General features: G+C 44.5%; 1 protein-coding gene across 1 annotated transcript in view; it reads right to left on the reverse strand.

Annotated features, from left to right (window-relative positions):
• KIF4A (kinesin family member 4A) overlaps positions 1-21,284 on the reverse strand; it is a gene marked incomplete in the record, with an annotated part of 2,786,372 nt that overhangs the window by 1,744,226 nt on the left and 1,020,862 nt on the right. Inside the window, 1 exon segment of the mRNA XM_044057419.1 lies at positions 6,196-6,378. Within this exon segment, the coding sequence (XP_043913354.1) occupies positions 6,196-6,378 (183 nt within the window).

Raw genomic sequence — 21,284 nt, forward strand, 5'->3', positions numbered from 1 at the left:
CCTACGTAAATCTTGGGTGGCCCTCATGGAAGGCCATTCCAGAAAATTGCTGAACCAAAAGCAGCTCTGTTTCTAGAAATTATATCCAATTTGCAATGAAAAATACAGGTATGAGCATTAGACCAGGTGGCCGCTTGCACAAATATTGACGGAAGTTCCATACCACAAAGCAGTTGGTGTCAATCGATAGAGTTGAATGAGCCTTAGGTGGTTTTAGCAGAGACGCATCTTGCTGGGAATTAATCCAGAAATGTTATTAGCTATCCATCTGACCAAAGTAACTTTAGAAATTTGAGACCCCGGTCTTCTTGGTGATAAGGAGAAACTGGTCTGGTTTTCGAGAAATCTTTTGTTCTATGTAAACAGAAATGTAGTTGTCTATGTACATCTAAAAGATGTACCATGTATTCTCCCTTATTTGAAAATTTAGGAAAGAGTGGCAAAATAAGTTTGATTTAGAGACTATTTTTGGTAGGAAGGGTTGGTTCATAAGGTTAAAAATAATGTAAGGGGATTTGAATGAAAGAACCTGGAGTTTGGAAATCCTTTTTGCAGATGTAAAAGCAACTATAAAGGTTGTTTTCCAAGACAGAAATTTTAAATCAGTTTTGCTGAAGATTCAAAGAGTTGAGTCAATCATTGAAGTACTACCGTTTAGTCCCAAGGGAGGGATCGTTCACTGGAGGTCTGAGTAGCAAGGTACCTTTTAGGAAAGCCTTGCACATCTTGGAAGCAGCCAGTCAAGCATCATCTCCAGAGTGAAAACGTGATATGGCTGCCAACTGTACCTCAATTGTGGAAAAACTAGATGGGAAGTTAGCAAAATAGTTAAGGAATTTACCTTACAGACACAAGGTACAGTGTTTGATTCTCACATGGGGTAACTGACTAGGCTTAAAAATGGTCCACAAGAACAGTTAGCCTAGTACTAAATCTATGAACCTAGCACTTTCCTTAAAAAGGTAAGCTAAAAACTTCAGCACTGAATAAAGACAGGGCAGTAAAAGGATCAATGTCATTTTTCAAGGCCCAAACTGAGAATCTTTCCTGTTTACTCTTGTAAATACTCAGTCAAATCTTTCTCTGGAGACAAAAGTATATGGCAAACTGGGAAGAAAGCTTGGGCTGTCTAGCTATTGAAGGAACTGGAAAAAACATGGTTAGTTTCGGGACTGGGATATTGTGATGCTTTATTCCTAAAGGATGTGACCGAAGGTCTGCAACGGGGTCCAGTATACAAGGAGGATAATGAAGAAGAGTCCAAAGGAAGGGAAACCACACGTGGCAAGGCCAAAAGTGAGCAGAGAGGATAACCAAGCTCTTCAACAGACTGGTTTTCTATAAGAATTATACCACGAGACAGGAGTAAAGGAGACCAGATGGCCAAATGTGGACTAGAGCATCTCTTAGCAACTCCAACCTAGGGGAGATTACAGCCAAGTACCTGATACATTTGCTGTTATGGGGAGATGCAAAGATTTTGCAGCAACATTGGCCTCAACAAAAAACCTTCTCCACCACTAAGATCACTTGTGAGGCATCGGAATGGACCTACTGAGTTTGTCTGCTAGTACACTGGCTTCCCGCAGAATATGCATTACCACTAGAAAGTGGTTGGAGGAGATAGCCCACTGCCACACACTAATAGCATCTCGACAGAGATAAGATGGGGTTTCCCCTTGTTTGTTGATGTACCAGACCACAGACATCACAGTTTGAAAATGCAATAGTCCCCCCACAGAGAAAACACATTTGAACGCCTGCAACACTAGTTGGACTGCTCATCTCTATGACACTGGTGTGTGACTGGTCTCTTGGGGGGATTATGTGCATTGGACCAGCGTTCCAAAGAAACGCCCCTCCAAACCCAGTTGTGAAGCATTCATGGCCACTGGGAGAGGCAGAACATGAAGGGGCAACCTATGTAAATGTCATCTGATTGGATCCACCAATGAAGGATGTTTCTACATACCACAACAAGTTTGACTGAGGAAGACAGAGGACAAATAGACCACTGAACAGATACAGTCCACTGAAGAACATGCATATAGTAACTTGCTTATGGAAATAAGACTATAGACACTGCCATGGAACCTAGAGCCTGAAGAAAAAGTCTAGCTGGAGGAGCAGGATGAGAAACAAAGTCCCAGTGTCAGCAAATTTTATCTATACGGTGAGGTGGCAGAAAAGAAATCTGACTTGGTGTTTAAATGAGCACCAGTGAACTCCAGGGCTCTGTACCAGTTGCAGTTTGGATTTGGAAATGTTGACTAATGACCAATGTTTGGCAAATATGGAACAGACTCTCCCTGGACTGTTCAAAGACATGCCTGGTTGAGGGTGGTGAGGAGTCAGTCATCCATGTAGGGAAACACTTGGAAACCTTGCAGTCTCAGGTGAGCTGCTATCACAACCATACAATTGATAAACACCCTGTGGGCTCTGACGAGTCCCAAAGGGCAAGGCTTGGAACTGATAGTGACTCACTCCCAATAGAAAGCTTAAGTATCTTTGGGAGTGTCTGTTTACTTTGGTGTGATGTCATGCATCCTGAAAATGGATTGAGCACATCTTAACATCCTTGTGTAAAAAGAGGTAGAATGGGCTGAACCATGACCATTCAGAACGTTTATTTCCTCAAATACTGGTTTAGATTGGTTAGATCTAAAACTTGTCTCAAGTGCCTTCTGTTTCTAGTTACTAAAAAGAACCTGAAGTTCCAAATTCTCTTTTTCCTGGCAGGACTTCTGGAATGACTTGTCCAGCAGCTTCTGAATCTCTTGAGCTGCAGCTTCTCTGACTGGTTGGGATGTCGGGAATCTTTCTTCTGGATGTGGGCATCTGGGAAAATGGCATGAAAACCTCTGGGTATAATTTTTAGCACCCATGAATCCTTTATTATAGCAACCCAGGTGCCTGAGTGCAAGGACAAACATTTCAGTGACTGCCTCCAGAGGCAAGCAATCTTACAACCCTTCAGGAGATGCATTTCCAAACTCGAAAACCCACCCATCAATTACTTAATTACCCTGACATCATAATTTTTAGACCAACAAATATGCATTTTAGATAACATTTAAACTGTAGTGAAGTGAAATGGCAATTACTAACGAATGCAGCAGTGACCCCTGGCTTAACCAAATCTATTTCTTTAAATTCTATTTTAAAATTAAAGAATTATGATGTCATGGTAATTAAGTAATTGATGGGTGGGTTTTAGAGTTTGGAAATGAATATTTAAATGTTTGTGGATTAATTTTAAATGGTTTTGATGAAGTTCTGAAAGCAAACTAATGAAAGCGCTTAACCTTGGTGAATTAAAGCTGTTTTCTGATTACTATTGTTACCTTTTTTTTATTTTATTATAGTTTGTGCTGTGAGATAGTCTGTAGTGGTAACCCTTCATGAGTTGAAAGGGTCGATCTGGAAAGAAATCTTAGAAACCCTGGTTTTGCAGGTCTTCTCTACCTTGAGGATGGCATCTTCCATTTGAACTCCCTCTACCTCTGAAAGAGTTGTCTACATGTGAATCCTGGAAAACATCCATGAATTTACAGAACCAGACTTTCTTGCCTACTTCTTGATTCTGTGAAAAGGATAGCTGTGGGATAGGAAAAGTGAATCTGTAGAGCAGACCGGGTCTTCCCTTCCCGTTTACTGCGGGAAAATGTTTCTTGCACAGACTGGCCAAAGCAAGTATGTTCCACCAGCTACGAGGTTGACTCCTAGAGGATTTTTGAGAGTTCCTTGGTCAAATCCCTCTTGTAGCCTTGTAACATACAGCAAATAATTCAGGGACCTCAAGGCAAAGGCTGTTTGAAGCAAATACACACTTTCCAAAACTGTCCAACACCCTGACTGTTTACGAGATGGGCAGGGGAGCTTTTTCTGCAAACTTTTTAGTGGTTGCCACTAAAACCATTGCATCGACGAGGATTCCTTTTCTCCAATGAGGTTTGTCTTTTGGAGGAGGCAACATCTTATCTGCATGATGTGGGAATGGTTCAACAGAATCCAGTTCCTTCCATGACCGGCGAAAGACTGGATTGATAAAGCTCATAGGCCGAGGTAGTCATCCAAGACAGATAGGCTAGCACCAAAATGTTACAGAAATACAAACTCCATAGAGGAAGGATTATCTGAGGACCGACCGCTTTTCTGCTTAAGGGTCCCGAAATGAAAAGTCATCAGGTAGTGATCTGGGACTCCTTCTCCCAGTGAAGTCAGTATCTTCTGTGAGAGTCCAAGGGAGAAATCTAGATGCCTCCTTTTACACACTCTCTTATGGGGAACCTCATCAATGGGTTGCTCTGGGCAGTGTCTGAAAAGATGGGTAGTTTCTCTAAGGGAACTGTCTAGATGCTAGTTGGTACTGGCCGTCCCTGAGGATGTCTGATGGGATCAGAATTTGGAATCACAGTGGGAAAAGTGTAAGATCTGAAAAAGTATGAGAGACCGGGTCTCTTGCATGAGAGAACACCCTCTACACAATCTCAAAGGCAGATGGGGCCAGGAAAAGCTGTAGGCAGTCACACCAGAACAGACTTCCAAAGAAGACAAGCTGCAACTCTGTCCAGGATACATGTCTCAAGGAAGGAGATGGAGCTGAGCTATCTACCACCGAGGCTCAGAGGGACAAGGATGGTTCCAGCAGCATCAAAGTAGATCCCAGCCCCGTGAATCTATTACCAATACTTTGGCTTCAAGACTCATCCTGATCCGAGGGAACAGGAGCAGAATTAGAGACAGAAACCATCTGAGTAGAAGATGCAACACTCTTCGGTTCCAAAACCAGTTCTCTCAGAACTCTCGCATCCAATGGCTCTGAAACCAAAGGCTGGATTGGAGAAGGAGACAACTATATGGGAGGCGGAAGAGAGGTTCATAGATGCAATGGGGGGGGGGGGGTAGTGGAGACTAGGAAGAAATTAGATCAATAAACTTGAGTAAACAAGCCCTACAAGTTTAAGAAATTCTAGAAGTCAGATCCAAAGGTTGAACAGAACTACCTTAAATAACTATTGGATCTGAGGTCTCGGATTTCTACATTTTTCTCTTTAGATCCAGTGAAGAAAGATCTGAAGATCTCTGCATTTCCTGAGGAGGTTTTGAGGTCAATGAAGTCTTCAGTGTTTTAAGAGCATCTTTTCTTAAGCTATGACGGAGCTTCAAAATGTTTACTGGTGGGTTTGCACCCCAGAGGCGGCAGCAATAATCCTTTTAGAACTAATTTTTTCCATCTCCAATACCTCAAAATGAAAGCAGCACAAACAGAGCAGTTTATGTCAAGGTGTGCTGCCCCTAAACAGTAAACACACTCCGTGGGCATCTGAATTTAGGATTCTGTGTCCACAGGAAATGCATTTTTTAAATCCTCTCAGCTTCTCAGTTGTAGTTCAATAAATGGGAAAGGGTAGTTTTTTTTTTTTGGGGGGGGGGCTATCAACAATGGTATTGAACTATAGCCTGACAATTTGGGTAGGAAGAGAGAAAAAGTAATGGGAAAATACCAACAATGGTACATAAAAAAATTTATCTTAAAATGGTGGGAGGACCAACCATACAGAACTCTATAAGCCAAGAGAAAAATGAAAAAAATGGGAGGAACTATAAAATTATATTTAAGGAATAGAGAAATTTTGAGAGAAAACTAGCTTTAAAAGATGCACGGAGAGAAAATCTACGTCTGTGCAAGATGGCAGCAAACGAAATCTGAGGTATTCTGGGCAGATAAAGGCATTTTGGGTGGAGGGAGGAGCTCGAGAGTTGGATATGAATGTCTGTTGAATGTGGCAGTCTCAGATATGAGATTGCATCTGTAACCCATATGCTGAAGGATAAAAAGGACATTGGATACATTAAGCATGGTGAAAAATACCCTTTAATGTTCCACACAATGTGTTTTTCTCTAGCAGCCTCCACACAATGTCCAACACATGAAAAGAAAAAGTAATGAAAATGTATTTACTTCAACCGGTTAAAAATTTGAGTACATTATAAAAAAATGCAACACTGGTGCTGTCAAAACATACTGCAGTATTGTGCATGGGGGTCAAGCAGTCAAGACCACTTTTCAAACAAGACAGCTGCGGTCTTGAATTAAATACATTTACAACTCCTCACGGTTTCCCAATTTCATTCATTAAGAGACTTTGCAGATTTAGGATTTATAAGTCAAAATACAGTTGGCCTCACCTGGTACTTCTCCTGGACAGGTTGCAACTGGCTGTCACTGTGTGACATCTTTTTGTGTAGAGCCTCTTTCAACACCAGGATCTTGTTCAGTTCAACCAGCTCTTTGGACAATTGGGCCTGTCGTAAAGCATGCTGAGTAGCAAACGCATCAGAAGAACGATTCTCTCCTGAACTGCTCTCCATCTGTGGGGATTTTAAAAAAAGTACTTATGTCATGGACCAATACAACATTTGAATATTGTGAGAAAATGGTTTGTCATCAGCAGTGACAGTTTAATCAGTGGAACAAAAGTTCAAAACCACTCAATGCAAGTTCAAGAAGGACATGCGAGCATAATTGAGCACAACCCCTAAAACACATTCAGGGTTTTTTCCCTTTCCTTAAAAGCTTCGGCTCATATGAAATGGACAGCAGTTATAGATTCACACTAGTATAAGTACTTGGTTGTCTAGAAAAATGCTAACCTTTTTCATCTTTTGTATCCTTTGCACATCTTTACTTTATGTACTGTAAATGTCTGGCAATTGCTTATGGCTGCAAAAGGTCCTACTGTTTTTTCCCTTAATCAATTACAAATAAACAAATTCATAAAAATGAATCATTCAAATCATATCCCACAATACTAGCAACATTTGGCCACATTGCAACAGAGAACATATACATATTTCCAACAATGAAAAGCTTCCATACAACACAACACCCAAAACAGCTTTTAAACTCTGTACAGGACAGTAGTTCATGAAATTCACAGAGCTACAAAGCTGCATCTAGCAGCATAAAAGGAAAAAGCTCTGACCACACCCCAAGTGATCAGAGTTCTAGGTGTACGAGAGTAACTTCACTGCACAGAATGCCAAGAAGGGCATGACCATCCTAGAAAAGAGGGTCAATAGCTCTCACTTTACACTGTGGCTTTGATAAGGTGGTGCCCAAGAAGTAAGTGGAGGCCCATCATGAAGCATAGTCAGTGCAGAAAAAAACGTGGGTATGGTTGCTAATGGCAGCCCTTGGCATATTTTGGGGAAAGCAAGCATGTTTAGATTAGCTGGGGACAGAGAAGACAAGTGCTCATGCCACAATTAAGGGACAAGTTAGGCCATTAAAAAAAAAAAAAAAGTTGGGTAAAATCTTACCAGAACCATAGATGCCTTTCCCCTCTATACGCTGTGGTATTCAAAACATGAAGTCTGCCTCCGGTTGACTCGTACGCCCGGCCAGTATACCAAAGTCTAAATGCTACTGTAAGGTTTGTGCAATGCCGCACATCATTCAGCATACGTCGGCCATAAACAGACATTTGGAATAAATTGAACGCCAGCACGTACCTACCTCAGAAATCAAGGCCTCAAAGCACCAGCCTGATAAAGTGAGAAAACATGTAACCAGAGATCTGGTAACCATCAGGGAGAAGGCAAAGGGGGAAAGCAAAACTGCAGCATACAGAACAGAAGGACATCTATAGTTATGTTAAGATTTTACACAACTATTCTGTGTTCTATTCATAAGCGGCAGTACTCATAACATGGAGAATGCCAAAGCTCATGTAGAGGAGGAAATGGGAGGAGGAGCAGAAACATTTTCCACAAAGCCAAAGAGAAAAGATCTAGCAAATCCAGCCCTGGACCTGGAAATTACATCCACTTTATAGTGCTTGATGAAAGTATGGAGAGAACATCAGGTAGCTGCTTCAGAAATAGAGGTAGTGTCCAATCATTTAAAAGGCCACAGAAGAGGATACTGCTCTTGGGGAATGTGCCCTTACAGGAGAAGAAAAGTACAGTTGTGTACACTACCATAAATGTAGATGTTAGAGTGTATTCACTGTTGCAGTCATCACACTTGGGTCATCTGCCTGCAGGTAGCCCTCAGTCAGCCCGAATACCAGAGACAATTTATGCGTCGGATACTGTCGCTCCAGGACTGACGTCAGGTTGTCAGGGGTATAAAAACAGATAGCGGACGCCATTACATCAGTTTTTCTTGCCCCAAATGTCAGGAGCCCCCCAAATAAGGAGCCAAGTTATAGTGGGAGAAAACACCACCAGTAAAAAATAAATACCAATACCCCTGAAAGGGGTGAGTAATAGCCATAGAGAGGAGAGAGAGAAGCCAGGGGGCTGGGGGGAGGGAAACCAAGACTGCAACAGTGAATACACTTGAACATTTATGGTAAGTGTACACAACTGTACTATGTTCTTCATATTTCACTGTTGCAGTCAAGACACTTGGGTGGATTCACAAAGCTGAAGGGTGGAGGCAGTCAAGAAGAGTTAGGGGTTGGCTAGTATGTCTTGCATGACTGCTGTTGCAAAACCTGCCCTGGATTTGGAAAAGATAGACAGGTGGTAATGCTTGAAGGTATGTACAGAACGCCAAGTAGCAGCTTCCATGATGTCCCTGGTAGGGACTTCCCTGAGAAATGCTGTGGAGGTAGATGTTGCCCTAGTGGAATGTATTCTGACCCCCTGAGGGGTAGGTTTCCCATGGTGCTTGTAGCAGAAATGGATGCAGTGTGCCATCCATTTGGAAATTAATTGTTTTGAAATGGTCTTGCCCTCTGCCCCTGATGCAAAACTGACTAGTAACTGATCAGATTTTCTGAAGGGCTTAGAGCTATCAAGGTAGAATCTGAGCTGTCTGTGCATGTCCAAGGAATGCAGGATCCTTTCCCCTTTATTCGGAGGATTAGGGAAAAAGGTTGGCAAATGGATAGATTGGTTTAGAGCCACACTTTACACTACTTTAGGCATAAAGGTTTAGTCCTGAGGGAAACCCTGTCAACATGGAAAATAATGAAGGGTTCCACAGCCATAGGTGCTTGTAGCCCGGACACGCTTCTAGCTGAAGTGATGGCCAGAAGCAAGGCTGTTTTCCAAGGGAGGAATTTTAAATCTGCTGATGCTGCAGGTTCAAAGGGGAAGCGTGAGCTTTTCCAGTACAAACTTAAGGTCCCAAGCAGAGGTGGGTGCTCTACTTGGCGGCCTTAAGTTGTTTGCCCTCTGAACTGCTTGATAAGGTGTGAGAAGAGAGGTGGCTCAGTGTTGTAATGAGACGAAATGGCCGAGGCATGCATCTTAATGGAGGAGAAGGACAAGCCTTTGTGGAGTAGAGCTGCCAAGTAATCCAGGATTAGAGGCAGGGAGGGCAGAGTTGTGTCCTCTCCTTTAGATAGAATCCAGGAGCAATATCTTTTCCACTTATCAGCATATGATTTTCTTGCACTGGGTCTTCTGGCTTCAAGAATGACGTTCAGCACCTGTTTGCTTAGGGTTGCTGTGGAAGATATCCAGGAATAAGTTAGACTGCAAGATTTAGGGTTTCAGTTGCGGATGCAAGATTTGACCCTCCTGCTGAGAGAACAGGGTTGGTTTCTGGTGTAGGTGCCAGGGTGACACGATGCGCAGGAGTGGGTACAGTGCTGGCGTGGCCGGGGCAATCAGAATTGTCCTTGGTCTGTACTGTCTTATCTTGAGTAGTACTCTTGAGAGAAAGGGCAGAGGGGGAAAGGCATAGAGTGAGATATACCCACTGAAAAGATAGGGCATCCACTTTCCAGGCCCTGCTGTGAGGGTTCCTGGTGCAGAAATCGCAGAGCTAGTGGTTGCAGGAGGAGGCAATGAGATCCACCTCTGGGGTCCCCCATTTCTGAACCAGAAGGCTGAAAGTGCTGGACTCCAGTTGCCACTCGTGTGGGTCTAAGAGGTCTCTGCTTAAGTCATCTGCCAGTGAGTTTTGTTTGCCTGGCATGAATTGAGCTTGCAGATGGACTTGAATGTTCAAGGCTGTGTTCCACAGGGCCATGGCTAACCTGCAGAGTGGGTAAGAGTGGGTTCCCTCCCTGCTTGTTGATGTACCACATAACTGCGGTGGTGTCTGTTTTTATTAGAAGTTGTCCTGGAAGGAGTAGGGACCTGAAAGCTGTCAGGGCATTCTGCACAGCAGGCATCTCTTTTTGGTTGATGTGCATATGAATTTGACTTGGGCTCCAGTGGCCCTGAATGCATTTTCCATTTGTGTGCGCTCCCAAGGCATAGTTTGATGTGTCTGTGGTTAGGGTCTGGGCAGCATGGGGTTGAGAAAAGAGAAGTCCCTTGTGGTTGCATGCTTCTGCCCATCAAAGGAACTCTGCCCTTAGACAGGGAATGACAGGAATGATTGTTTCCAGGTTCTGGGAATGTTGACACCAAAGAACTTTTTAAGTGCCAATGAAGTTTCGTCATATGCAGTATTGCTGATGGAATTAGTAGTATGCATGAGGCCATGAACCCTAGGGACTGCAGTATTTTTCTTGTGGACAGTTGTTCTGGTGGCCATTTGTTTTAAGTAAGCTGTCAGACTTGTTTTTCTGAAGTGAGGAATGCCAATCTAGGATGTTGTGTCCAAGCTTGCTCACAGGAATACAATCTTCTGACTGGGTACCAGTTTTGATTTCTTTTCGTTGATGGTGTACCCCAAGAAGTGAGAAGGTTATTCACAAATGTCAGGTGCTGCAACAGCAGCTCCTGACTGTCCCCCTGAATCAGTCAGACGACCAAGTACAAGTAAATTTGTTTCTTTCTCTGCAGTATGCAATGGTTGGAGCCAGGCATTCTGTGAAAACTCTGGGCGCAGTGGATAAGCCAAAGGGAAATGCATAGAACTGATAATGTATAGACCAGGCCCTGAAACGCAGATACATCACGCATGACTCCCTTATGGGGATATGCAGATGGGCATCTTTCAAGTCTAGAGTGACTAACCAGGCATCCTTGGCTAGCATAGGTAAAAGCTGTTGCAGGGTAAGGAGTTTGAATTTTGGTACCAGCAGGAAGGTGTTGAACATTGAAAGATCCAAGATTGGGTGCCAGCAGCCCTCTTTTATGGGTACCAGAAAGTCTGGAATAGAATTCCTTGACCTACCTGTTCTACTGGAACCAGCTGAATAGCTGGTTTGGAGGAAGGTCTGGGAACCCTCTTGGGGTTGGCAGAAAGTGAAATTGAAATTTGTAACCCTGGGATACAATGTTGAGGACCCATCGGTCTTGAGTGATGGGCATCCAGTTTTTTACATGAAGGGCAAGTTTTCCTCCTAGGGGCACAAGCAATAGGGCAGGGATTGGGAGTGGAGTAGAGGGGTCATTGTGAGTTTTTTCCGTATGGAGGTGGCTTACCACTCCCTGCTCTGGGGGTGGGGGGCACTCCATTGCTTAGATCTCTGCATACCCTGAGACTGTAATCTGATTGGTCTGTTTCCCCTGGGTCTGGCTTGAGAAGGCCTGGAGGGAGCAGGAAAGGACCAGTGTCTGGAGGGGCAATGCCTACTGAACATAGGGGGTTGCACTTGTAAGAATTCTTTAACAGTCTGCATAGACTTAGCTTTTTCTTCCATCTTTTTACAAACCTCTTCTGCTTTGGTGCCAAACAAACTGTCCTTGCTCAAAGGGGCATCTAGTAACTGATTTGACATGGTCTGACAAGGTCTGCTCCTTGAGCCAAGCACTTCTTCTCAGTACAAAACTAGTGACTGCTGCCGGCAAGATGCTTCTAGGGCATCAAAGCCACACTGCAAAGTATGCTTGGTGACTTGGCTTGCAGAGTGCATACGCTCTTGCAATTCTTAAATTTCTGCAGAGTCTGTAAAGGTTGCCCACGTTTTGTTTAATAAGTTCCATAGTATGTTGCTGGTACTTCAGCATGTGAAACTGACAATGCAATGCCCTAATAGCAAGATTGCAAATGTATATACCTGCTTACCCCCATCTGTCCAAAGCTCTGGAATCCGTATCTGAAGGGGTGGGATTCTTGGCCGAAGTTGCCTTGATACAGTTAGGCCCCTGGGAAATGTTTTCTGGGTCAGCAGTAGGATTCTTGAAAAGAAATTTGTGTGTCAGGTACTCTGTAGTACCTGTCTGGTTTCCTAGGGACAGGAGGTAAAGTATCAGGAGTAAGACTGGATTCCATAAAAACATAATCAACATCCAGGACAGGGGGTATTGCTAAAGGCCTGTGCTGTGGCAAATCTAGGAATTCTGAGTCTCTTTTTGGATTGAGGATAGTCTTGGCATTCCCAGTAGAAATGCTTTCTTAAAGTATGCAAGGTTTCACAAAAAGAAAAATCCTCTGGAGGGGAGACAAAGGGAATGGATTCCTCAATCTGAATCCTCATAAGCAGATAAGGGCATGTCTCCATAATCAGATACCTCAGAGTCATGGACTCCTGGTCTGTTGAAGCTGCAGGGGACTGGGCTCTTTTCCTCTTAGCAGGGGAAAGCAGACTTCCCCTAATCAGAATGATAAGGCCCTTCTGCCATTCTAAGCATTTGTCGTTGAGGCAGGGGAGCAGGTGCATACGTTTTGGTCTGTTTTCTAGCCATAGTGCATATTTTTGGCCTAAGAAAAAAGTTATGTACCTACCATAACGTTCCATGTTGGTTGTTTTCATCTCGCCTTCTTTCTTGCTGGTTGGGATCTGAGCCGATCCTCTTCTCCGACTCAGCCATCTTCAATAGCTCAAGAGCTGTTTACTGGCTTGAGGCTACTACTCATCCCATAATGCCTAGCAATAGCTACCCAGATCTCGTTTGAAATAGCTAACTCCAGACATAAGAGAATAAACCAGTCAAAAGAACTAGTTGACTTATACCTCCCATATCCTCTAAATCGAGAGGGAAACAAAGAATACTCAGCCAGTGAAAAGGTACTCCTCTCGATCCACTAGGACAGGGGGACAAGGGTGGGACGCAAGAAAGAAGGTGAGATGAAGACAACTAACATGGAACGTTATGGTAGGTACATAACTTCTTTGTTAAGTTGTCTATCTCACCTTCATTCTTGCTGGTTGGGACAGCGTCCCTAGCACCTAAAATCCTGGGTGGCTCAGTGGAACAGACTCTCCAGAACAGTGGAACCAAAATTATCCACCTTGTAATGAGAAATAAAGGTATGAGGATTTGCCCACGAAGCAGCTGCACATATGGAATCCATGGGCAACCTAGACTGGAAAGCTACAGAGGTGGATAATGCCCTAGTAGAATGACCTTTCGGTTTAGATGGTAATTCCTTATCCTGTAACTGATAAATGAAATAGTATGAGATGGCCATCTGGATAAAGTAAACCTTGGAAACTGGGAGACCTTGTTTGTTTAAGGCATAAGACAAACAACTGGTCTGATTTTCTTATTAATTTAGTTCTATGAAGGTAAAAACGCAATTCCCTGTGCACGTCCAATTGAAGTTTGTACTCTACTTTGTTGCTATGATTGGGGAAGAAAATGGGGAGATCTATAGATTGATTTAAATTATGTTCAGAGAAGACTTTGGGAAAAAACTAAGGATTTGTCCTCAGAGAAACTCTATCCCTATGAAAAACCAGAAAAGGGGGATGGACACAGTGCCTGTAGTTCTGAGACCCATCTGGCTGAAGTAATAGCAACCAGAAAGAGTGTTTTCCAAGAGAGAAATTTGATGGAGCATGATGCCGCTGGTTTAAAAGGAGGCAAAATTAAGGACATCAGGACTAGATTAAGGTCCCAGGGAGGAGGGGGGCCTCTTCACTGGAGGTCTAAGAAGAGATGTCCCTCTCAAAAAGGATTTACAGAGCTTGTGAGACATGATGCTTAAATTCTGTAACCCAATGTGAAAATTAGAAATGGCTGCTAATTGCACCCTAATGGTAGCATAAGTGGCTCCAGAGTGAAACAGTTGTGCTAGGAAATCTAGGATCTCATGGACTGGGGTTGAGAAGGGATCCACATTCCTAGACTTGGCCCAATAAGAAAAAACGTTTCCACTTGCTAGCATAAACAGTCCTGGTGGTGGACTTATGTGAGGAAACTATAATCTCACGGACTGTTGGGGAAATGCGAAGGAGCCTGGCTAGGGTTGGAAGTGGAGCAACCAAGCTGCGAGCTGGAGAGTCTGAAGGGACTGATGCAACCCGCCTGACTGATGAACCAGCAGATCTGGAATTGGGTCCAGAGCTGATAGAGAAGATAGAGGTGTAGGAACGGAAACCAAATCTGTCGAGGCCAGTAGGGGGGCAATGAGGATCATTTTGAAACCCAACGACTTTGCTTTCTGTATGAGTCTTGGTATAAGGGGAAAGGGAGGAAATGCATAAAGGAGTCCCTGAGGCCAATCGTGGACTACAGCGTCCCTGGGTAGGTGACCTGGAAGCAGAAGGAGGGAGAAGTAGTTGCTGCATTTGCTGTTGAATGGGGTGGCAAAAAGATCACAGCAAGGCTGTCTCCATTTGCGGAAGATCAAGTCCGCCACTTCCTGATTCAGAGACCACTCGTGAGGCATGAGGATAGCTCTGCTGAGCCTGTCCGCTATGACGTTGAATCTCCCAGGGATGTGCGTCGCAATTAGAAAGCGTTGGGAGGAAATCGCCCACTGCCACAGTCTGAGTGCTTCTCGACACAAGGGGTAAGACTTGGTCCCGCCTTGTTTGTTGATGTACCACACTACTGACATATTGTCTGTTTGGATTGCAAGGGTCCCAGAAGGAAGAGAGTCTTGAAGGGCTTGCAATGCTAGGAGCACGGCTCTCATCTCTAGGACATTTATGTGCAGATGGTACTCGTGAGGTTGCCAAGTGCCTTGGACTGTCCTGCCCAGATAATGCCCCCCCCCCCACCCTATCAGGGAGGAGTCACTGTGGCTACCGCAGGGGGACGAATGAAGGATCTGCCCAGAGTCACTAGTGGGGAGATCATCCACCAGGAAAGGTGCCTTTTGCATGCTTCTGTAATCATGATCATGTGAGACATGGGTAGCTCTTGGAAAGACCACTGTGTGAAAAGAAGCCACTGAAGAATCCTCACATGGAAGCGTGCCAATGGAAGAAGGATGGCAGCTGCCATGGAGCCTAGAGTTGGAAGGACATTTGACTTATCCGCTTGCTCTGCATTAGAACTTGCACTTGATGAATAGTGGACACACTTTCCAGTGGCAATCTTGCAAACATTTCCTTTGTGTTTAATTCTGCTCCTATGTAAGTGATCGACTGAGAGGGCAAGAATGCAGATTTTTCGAAATCTATGGCAATACCTAGGTGGGTGCAAAAAGTAATTGTGTAATCCCGTGCTTGTAGGAGTTGATGCCTGGTGGTAGCAGTGAAAATCCAGTCTAGATATGGAAACACCTGGAATCCTTGACGTCTCAGGTGAGCCGTAACCACTGCCATACATTTGAACACCCTGGGGGCTGTGATGAGACCAAAGGGCAGAGCTCTGAACTGGTAACCGTCTTTCACCAGAAAGCGAAAAAATCTCCTGGAACATCTGTCCATGTTGATATGGTACTACACATCCTGAAGATCTATTGAGCACATCCAATTGTCCTGACCCAGAAAAGGTAAAATGGACTGTAGCGTGACCATCCGAACCTTTATTTGTACAGATACGTTTAATCTGCTGAGATCCAGAATGGGTCTCCAGTCCCATGTCTTTTGGTACTAAAAAGAACCTAGAGTAAATTCCGGATCCAAGCGGGTCTGCGGGGACCTCTTGCATGGCTTTCTTTTTAGCAGTTTTGAAACTCCTATAACTGCTTGCTCCCTCAGATTGGGTGGAACATCTGGAAGGGTCTTCGACTGTAAAGGGGGTTTTTGATGGAAGGGAATTTTGTAACCACCGGATATAACGGACAGTACCCATCTGTCTCTTGTTAAATTTTGCCAGGCTTTTGGGTACAGCGGAAGTCTTCCCCCAACTGCCTCCAGAGATGAGCAGCTGGGCAACCCTTCAGGGACGCTGGAAGGGCTTGTCAGAGAAGGATTCTCTGTTGCCCTGGTTCTGCGGACCCCCTCTGCCACGAGGGCGGCGTCAATTATTGTTGTTCCCCCTCTGCCTCTGGAGGTAAAAATCACTATGTGCGTCAGGCAATGCGCTCCCTGAGATTTGCAGAACCACATCTTCCCACTCTTCTGACCCTTGGGGAAGGGTCTTGACGGAGTGGAAAAACGGACTCCCACGGCAGACCGTCTTGCCTACTTGCTCACACCTAGTCAAAGTGTCTTTCACGTGTGGCCCAAAAAGAAAGGAGCCATCAAAGTGTGTGTTGAAGGACGCTTGAAAGGGTTCTGCAAAATTACACAGCCGCATCCAAGCATGCCTCCTGAGGGCCACAGCAGTGCCCGCAGCTCTACTTGCTCCATCAGAAGCATAGGAAATGAGCCTCATGGAGGAGTTGACTACGGATTTAAGAGTAGCTAGCTGGGAAGTTACTTTGGCTTGAACTCCCTCAGCTGTAGGATATTGAAGGGCATCTCCTAACTCTTTTAGGAGATCCCTATGAAGACGAGTAAAGTGACATAAGTAGTTCAGGGACCTCATGAAGAAGGTCGCTGAAGCAAACATTCGCTTTCCATATCTGTCAGTCGTCCTAGACTCCTTGTTAGGAGGATGAAAAGATGAAGAGGTCTCTGCCATCTTTTTTTTTTGGTGGCGGCTTTTACCAAAATGGCATCAACGGGCACACCCTTAGAAAGAAACTGCTTATCCTGGGGGGCTGTAATGAACTTATTTGGTCTCCTCAGAATTGGTTCCGCTGTCTCTGGAGCAGACCAAGCCTTTCGAGTCACTACAGACATGAGTGGATCGAAAGACGGAGAAACCCAGGAGGTGGAAGGTCGGGAACCGAAGGCATCCAGGAATACGGACTCATCCTCGGTAGAAGCTAAAGGAGTCCAGTTCCCTCTCTGCCTAAAAATTTCAAGGATGTCTGCAAACGAAACATCTTCAGAGGGAGATCTCTGGGACCCTTCCAAATCATCTAAGTCCGCATCAAAAGTGAGACACAATGTGCTTCCTCCTGCACTTCTTCCGAGGGGCTCCTCTGAGAGATCAGGAGAGGCCTCAGAAGAAGAGGAAACACCCAATGGGGTGTCCTGGACCATCAGTTCCTTACGCTTGGGGTTTGGAGGAGGAGCAGAGATTGGCACAGACACTATAGGGAACGGAGTCGGTTGAGACGGTAGTGGAGCTGACTCAGGGGAAAGCACGCTCCACATGACCTCAAAGGCACCCCCATCTCAAGGAAGAGAAAGCGCAGACTCCGAAGTAACAGGAATCTTTCTCCACTGAGGGGGACGGCTCCTAAGCCGATGCTGGAGCTGAGCTCACCTGCGCCGAAGCTCCGAGAGGGAGAACAGGGTCGGACAAGGGTCCGATGCCACTCTCCCCTCGGAGCAGATGAGGAAGCTCTGGCGACCAGATTCCTCGATCGAAGTAAGTATCAAGGTAATCTGAGCAGAGGTCGGAACCGAAGAGGACATGGTGATCAGAGCAGACTGTTCCACTACCCGAACCCCACTGAACTCTGGCTCCGAACTCAATGGAGTCGGTGGAGGAATATCAAGAGAAGTGGATGGAGCAGATACCTGTTGAGGAGGGCTGGACAATAATTTAGCTAGTGCCTGCAACTTTAACAATCTACTGACTACTCTCTCCACATCGTGATCAGACAACCGAGAGGAGTGAGAGGACCGGTGGATACGCTCACTTTGAAGCAATGGAGACCGAGGAGCCAAATGCATCGACTCCAAGGAAGGGGACCTCAACCTCTTGTGACTCCGCGATGGCTCCGAAACATCCAATGGAGCTGAGGGGGAGGTTGTCTTGTCGGTGCCAGCGGGAACAGACTTAGAAGGTAAATCCAGCGCAGGAGTCTGCTCTGAGGATGGAGCAGATGGCTTAGTGGACTTTGGGGATTTCACTGGCTGTGAACAGACCCCTAAACATTAGCTTGTTCTTACGCTCCTGCAGGACTCTAACTAAAAGCATGGCAAATTGAACAAGAGTCCTGCAGGTGAACAGCGCCTAAACAGTAGACGAAACTAGTGTGCCCATCTGTCAGAGACATTTTCTGACAGCATGAGTCACTTCCTAAAACCAGAAACCTTAGTTTCCTTAGACATGCTGTACTAAACAAGGAGGACTAAGAAGTAACAACTGACACATAACAGTACTAACCTAGACAATCACACCAGTACTATGCTAACTACAATAAATTTTTTTATATAAGAGAAACAAAAGAGAAAAAGGAGAGCTTCTAAGTTAAACGGCTAACCTAGGGATGGGCGGGGAGAATTCTAACTTAAATGAGTTCTAACACAAGGGCGAGATACAAGAAAAAATAACAGCAACAAGTATAAGTATTCCAAACAGAAAAAAATACTAGAAAAATTTTAAATTTAGAAGGAAAGTTCACACAAAAAGCTAAATATACGAGCCTGACCCAGAAAAAATGACACCCTTGCAGCTGAAGCGGCAAACAAGATCTGGGAAGCTATCGCTAGGCATTATGGGATAAGGGGGTAGCCTCGAGCCAGTAAACAGCTCTTGAGCTATTGAAGATGGCAGAGTCTGAGCTGAGGTTCGGCTCCGATCCCAACCAGCAAGAATGAAGGCGAGATAGACAACATCTCTAGTTTTGGATAAAAAAGTAGTAGTTGGTTTGAGTCAAACATCGGTTGAGCGAAGTGCCTCAGAAGCCAGTGCCTGCACAGAGGCTCAGGACCCATCCAAGGTAGAGATATCCGCAGGTTACATAGTTGAGTCTCACGGCATACCAAACTCAGAAAGGGTCTCGGTAGAGGCCTGCGAATCCACTGAAGCAGGCATGAGGGGCTGCGAAAATACCAGAGTACTGGCGGATAGGCGACTAGCTTAACGGAAGCATAGTCGGCAACTTTGGACCTATGTGGTCTGTCTTTATCCTTATGTTTTTTCAGAATATCTCTAGTTGGATGGCTTACCAAAGCCATTTTGGAAAACAGAGCTCGAGAGCGAAAATTGAGCAACAAAGAGCCCTACGACGAATGGTTCGGGTGTTAAACAGGACGCAAAACTGACAGTGAGGTACTTCGTGGTCTTGGCCTAAACAGGTGACGCAGTAAAAATGACAATCTCCGAGGTATTTGCTTTCCACAGGCAGGACAATTGTTAACTTTTTCTGACAAAGGCTAGAGCAAGAACAAAGGATCCACAACGGGGTACTTCAGCTTTAGAAGACTTAAGGATTATTCAATTTGTAAACAAAAATTCAGGTAGCAGCCGACTGGCACTTGCGAACTGCTTCTGCTTCGGACGTCTCTGCAAGAAATACTGGAGTAATGGCATCGGCTGCCTGTTTTTATACCCTTGACAACCTGACGCCAGTCCTGAAGTGACAGCATCCGAAGCAGAAATACTAAGTCTCTGGTATTCGGGCCGACTGAGGGCTACCTGCAGGCAAATAACCCAAGTGTAATGACTGCAACAGTGAAACACGAAGTACGTACAGTTTTGTACCTACCATAAATGTAGCTGTTCGAGTGCTAATACAGCTGCAGTAATCACATATGGGTTCTCCGACGTCAGGCGGGTCCTCGGTCTGCCGAATTCCAAAGTCTTGGTCCGGCGTCGGTTGTTGTCGCCTTCTTCCCTGATGTCAGTGCGACAGGGGTACATAAATCACAGCAGACGCCATATTCTCCAGTCTTTCTTGCCCCAGATAACAAAATAAATAGCCAAATGGTTCTGATGAAGTCTGCTGTGGGCAGATGAAAGCGCTAAACCTGGTTTTATACTTTTGGAGATCTGTGTGATTTTTATCTGCATTAAACAAGTTCATTTTGTCTCCGTGGATTCTGTTTATTGGATTACTTTTCCTGCTCGAGTTACTGGGATCTTCATTTGGCTATTTATTTTGTTCTTTGGTTCACAGTTGCTTGGTTTATTTCTTGCCCCAGATGTCAGGTGCCCCAAAAAGGAAGGCAATAGATAAATTATATATATATATATATATATATATATATAGATATATATATATATATATATATATATATATATATATATATATATATATATATATATATATATATATATATATATATATATATATATATATATATATATATATATATGTAATATATACAAGCAATGCAATGTTATCAAAAAAGAGTAGTTGCAAGCAAATACACCATAGGAGGATAACCCAAAATAGGTTGTATGAGGAGGTGTTAGCCACTAGTCCTGTACCTAGAGGGGAAGGAGGGAGGGAAACCTGCACTGCAGCTGTACTAGCACTCTAACATCTACATTTATGGTAGGTACAAAACTGTACTATGTACATCGTGCATACAGCTGCAGTAATCGCATATGGGTAGAATCCCAAAGCTACGCACAGGGTGGTAGGCACTAGGTAGAACTGGGATGAGCCAGAATGCCCTGCAACACAGCAGTAGCAAAGCCTGCTCTAGTTTTGGAATATAAAGGCAGGTGGTAGTGTTTTGTGAAGGTATGTACAGAACTCCAAGTGGCTGCCTCCAAGATATCTTTGGTAGAAACTCCTCTGAGGAAGGCAGTAGAGGTAGCTGTGGCCCTGGTGGAGTGTGGTCTGATGCCTACAGGGACAGATTTCCCATGATAGGAGTAACAAAAACGTATGCAGTGGCCTATCAATTTAGAGATTGTCTGTATGGTAACAGGCTTCCCTTGGGCTCCTACAGCATAAGACACAAAGCTACCCTGGATACCACTTTAGGCATAAATGACGGGTTGATTCGAAGGGAAACCCTGTCCTGATGGAAGATAAGAAAGGGATGCACAGCCATAAGGGCTTGAAGTTCCGAAACCCTACGAGCTGAGGTAATGGCCAGAAGGAAAGCTGTTTTCCAGGACAAATATTTTAAATCTGTTGAGGCAGCTGGTTCAAAGGGAGGCAATGTTAATTTTTCTAGAATGTAATTAAGATCACAGGGTGGCACTGGTTGTTTCCTTGGTGGTCTTATATTCTTAGCCCCTCTGAGGAATTGCCTTAAAAGTGGGTGAGAGAATAACGGTGGATCCATGTTGAATTCTGCAGAAATGGCTGACGCATGGATTTTTATGGAGGAAAATGAAAGTCCACTGTTCAGCAGCTCAGCTAGATACTGTAATACCTGAGGCAAATTCAGTTTTCTAGGGTCCTGGCCTTTTTTCTCATTCCAAGAGCAAAACCGTTTCCATTTTGCTGAGTAAGTCTTCCAAGTAGATGGCCTTCTGGCCTCCAGAATGAAATCCTGCACCTCTTTGGAGAGTAGGGTCTGCTGAGGTGTTAAGGAATTTTCCATGAGGAGAGATTG

This window comes from Protopterus annectens, chromosome 15.part0 (genome assembly GCF_019279795.1).
Source record: "Protopterus annectens isolate FY-2018-M chromosome 15.part0, PAN1.0, whole genome shotgun sequence".
NCBI lineage: Eukaryota > Metazoa > Chordata > Ceratodontiformes > Protopteridae > Protopterus > Protopterus annectens.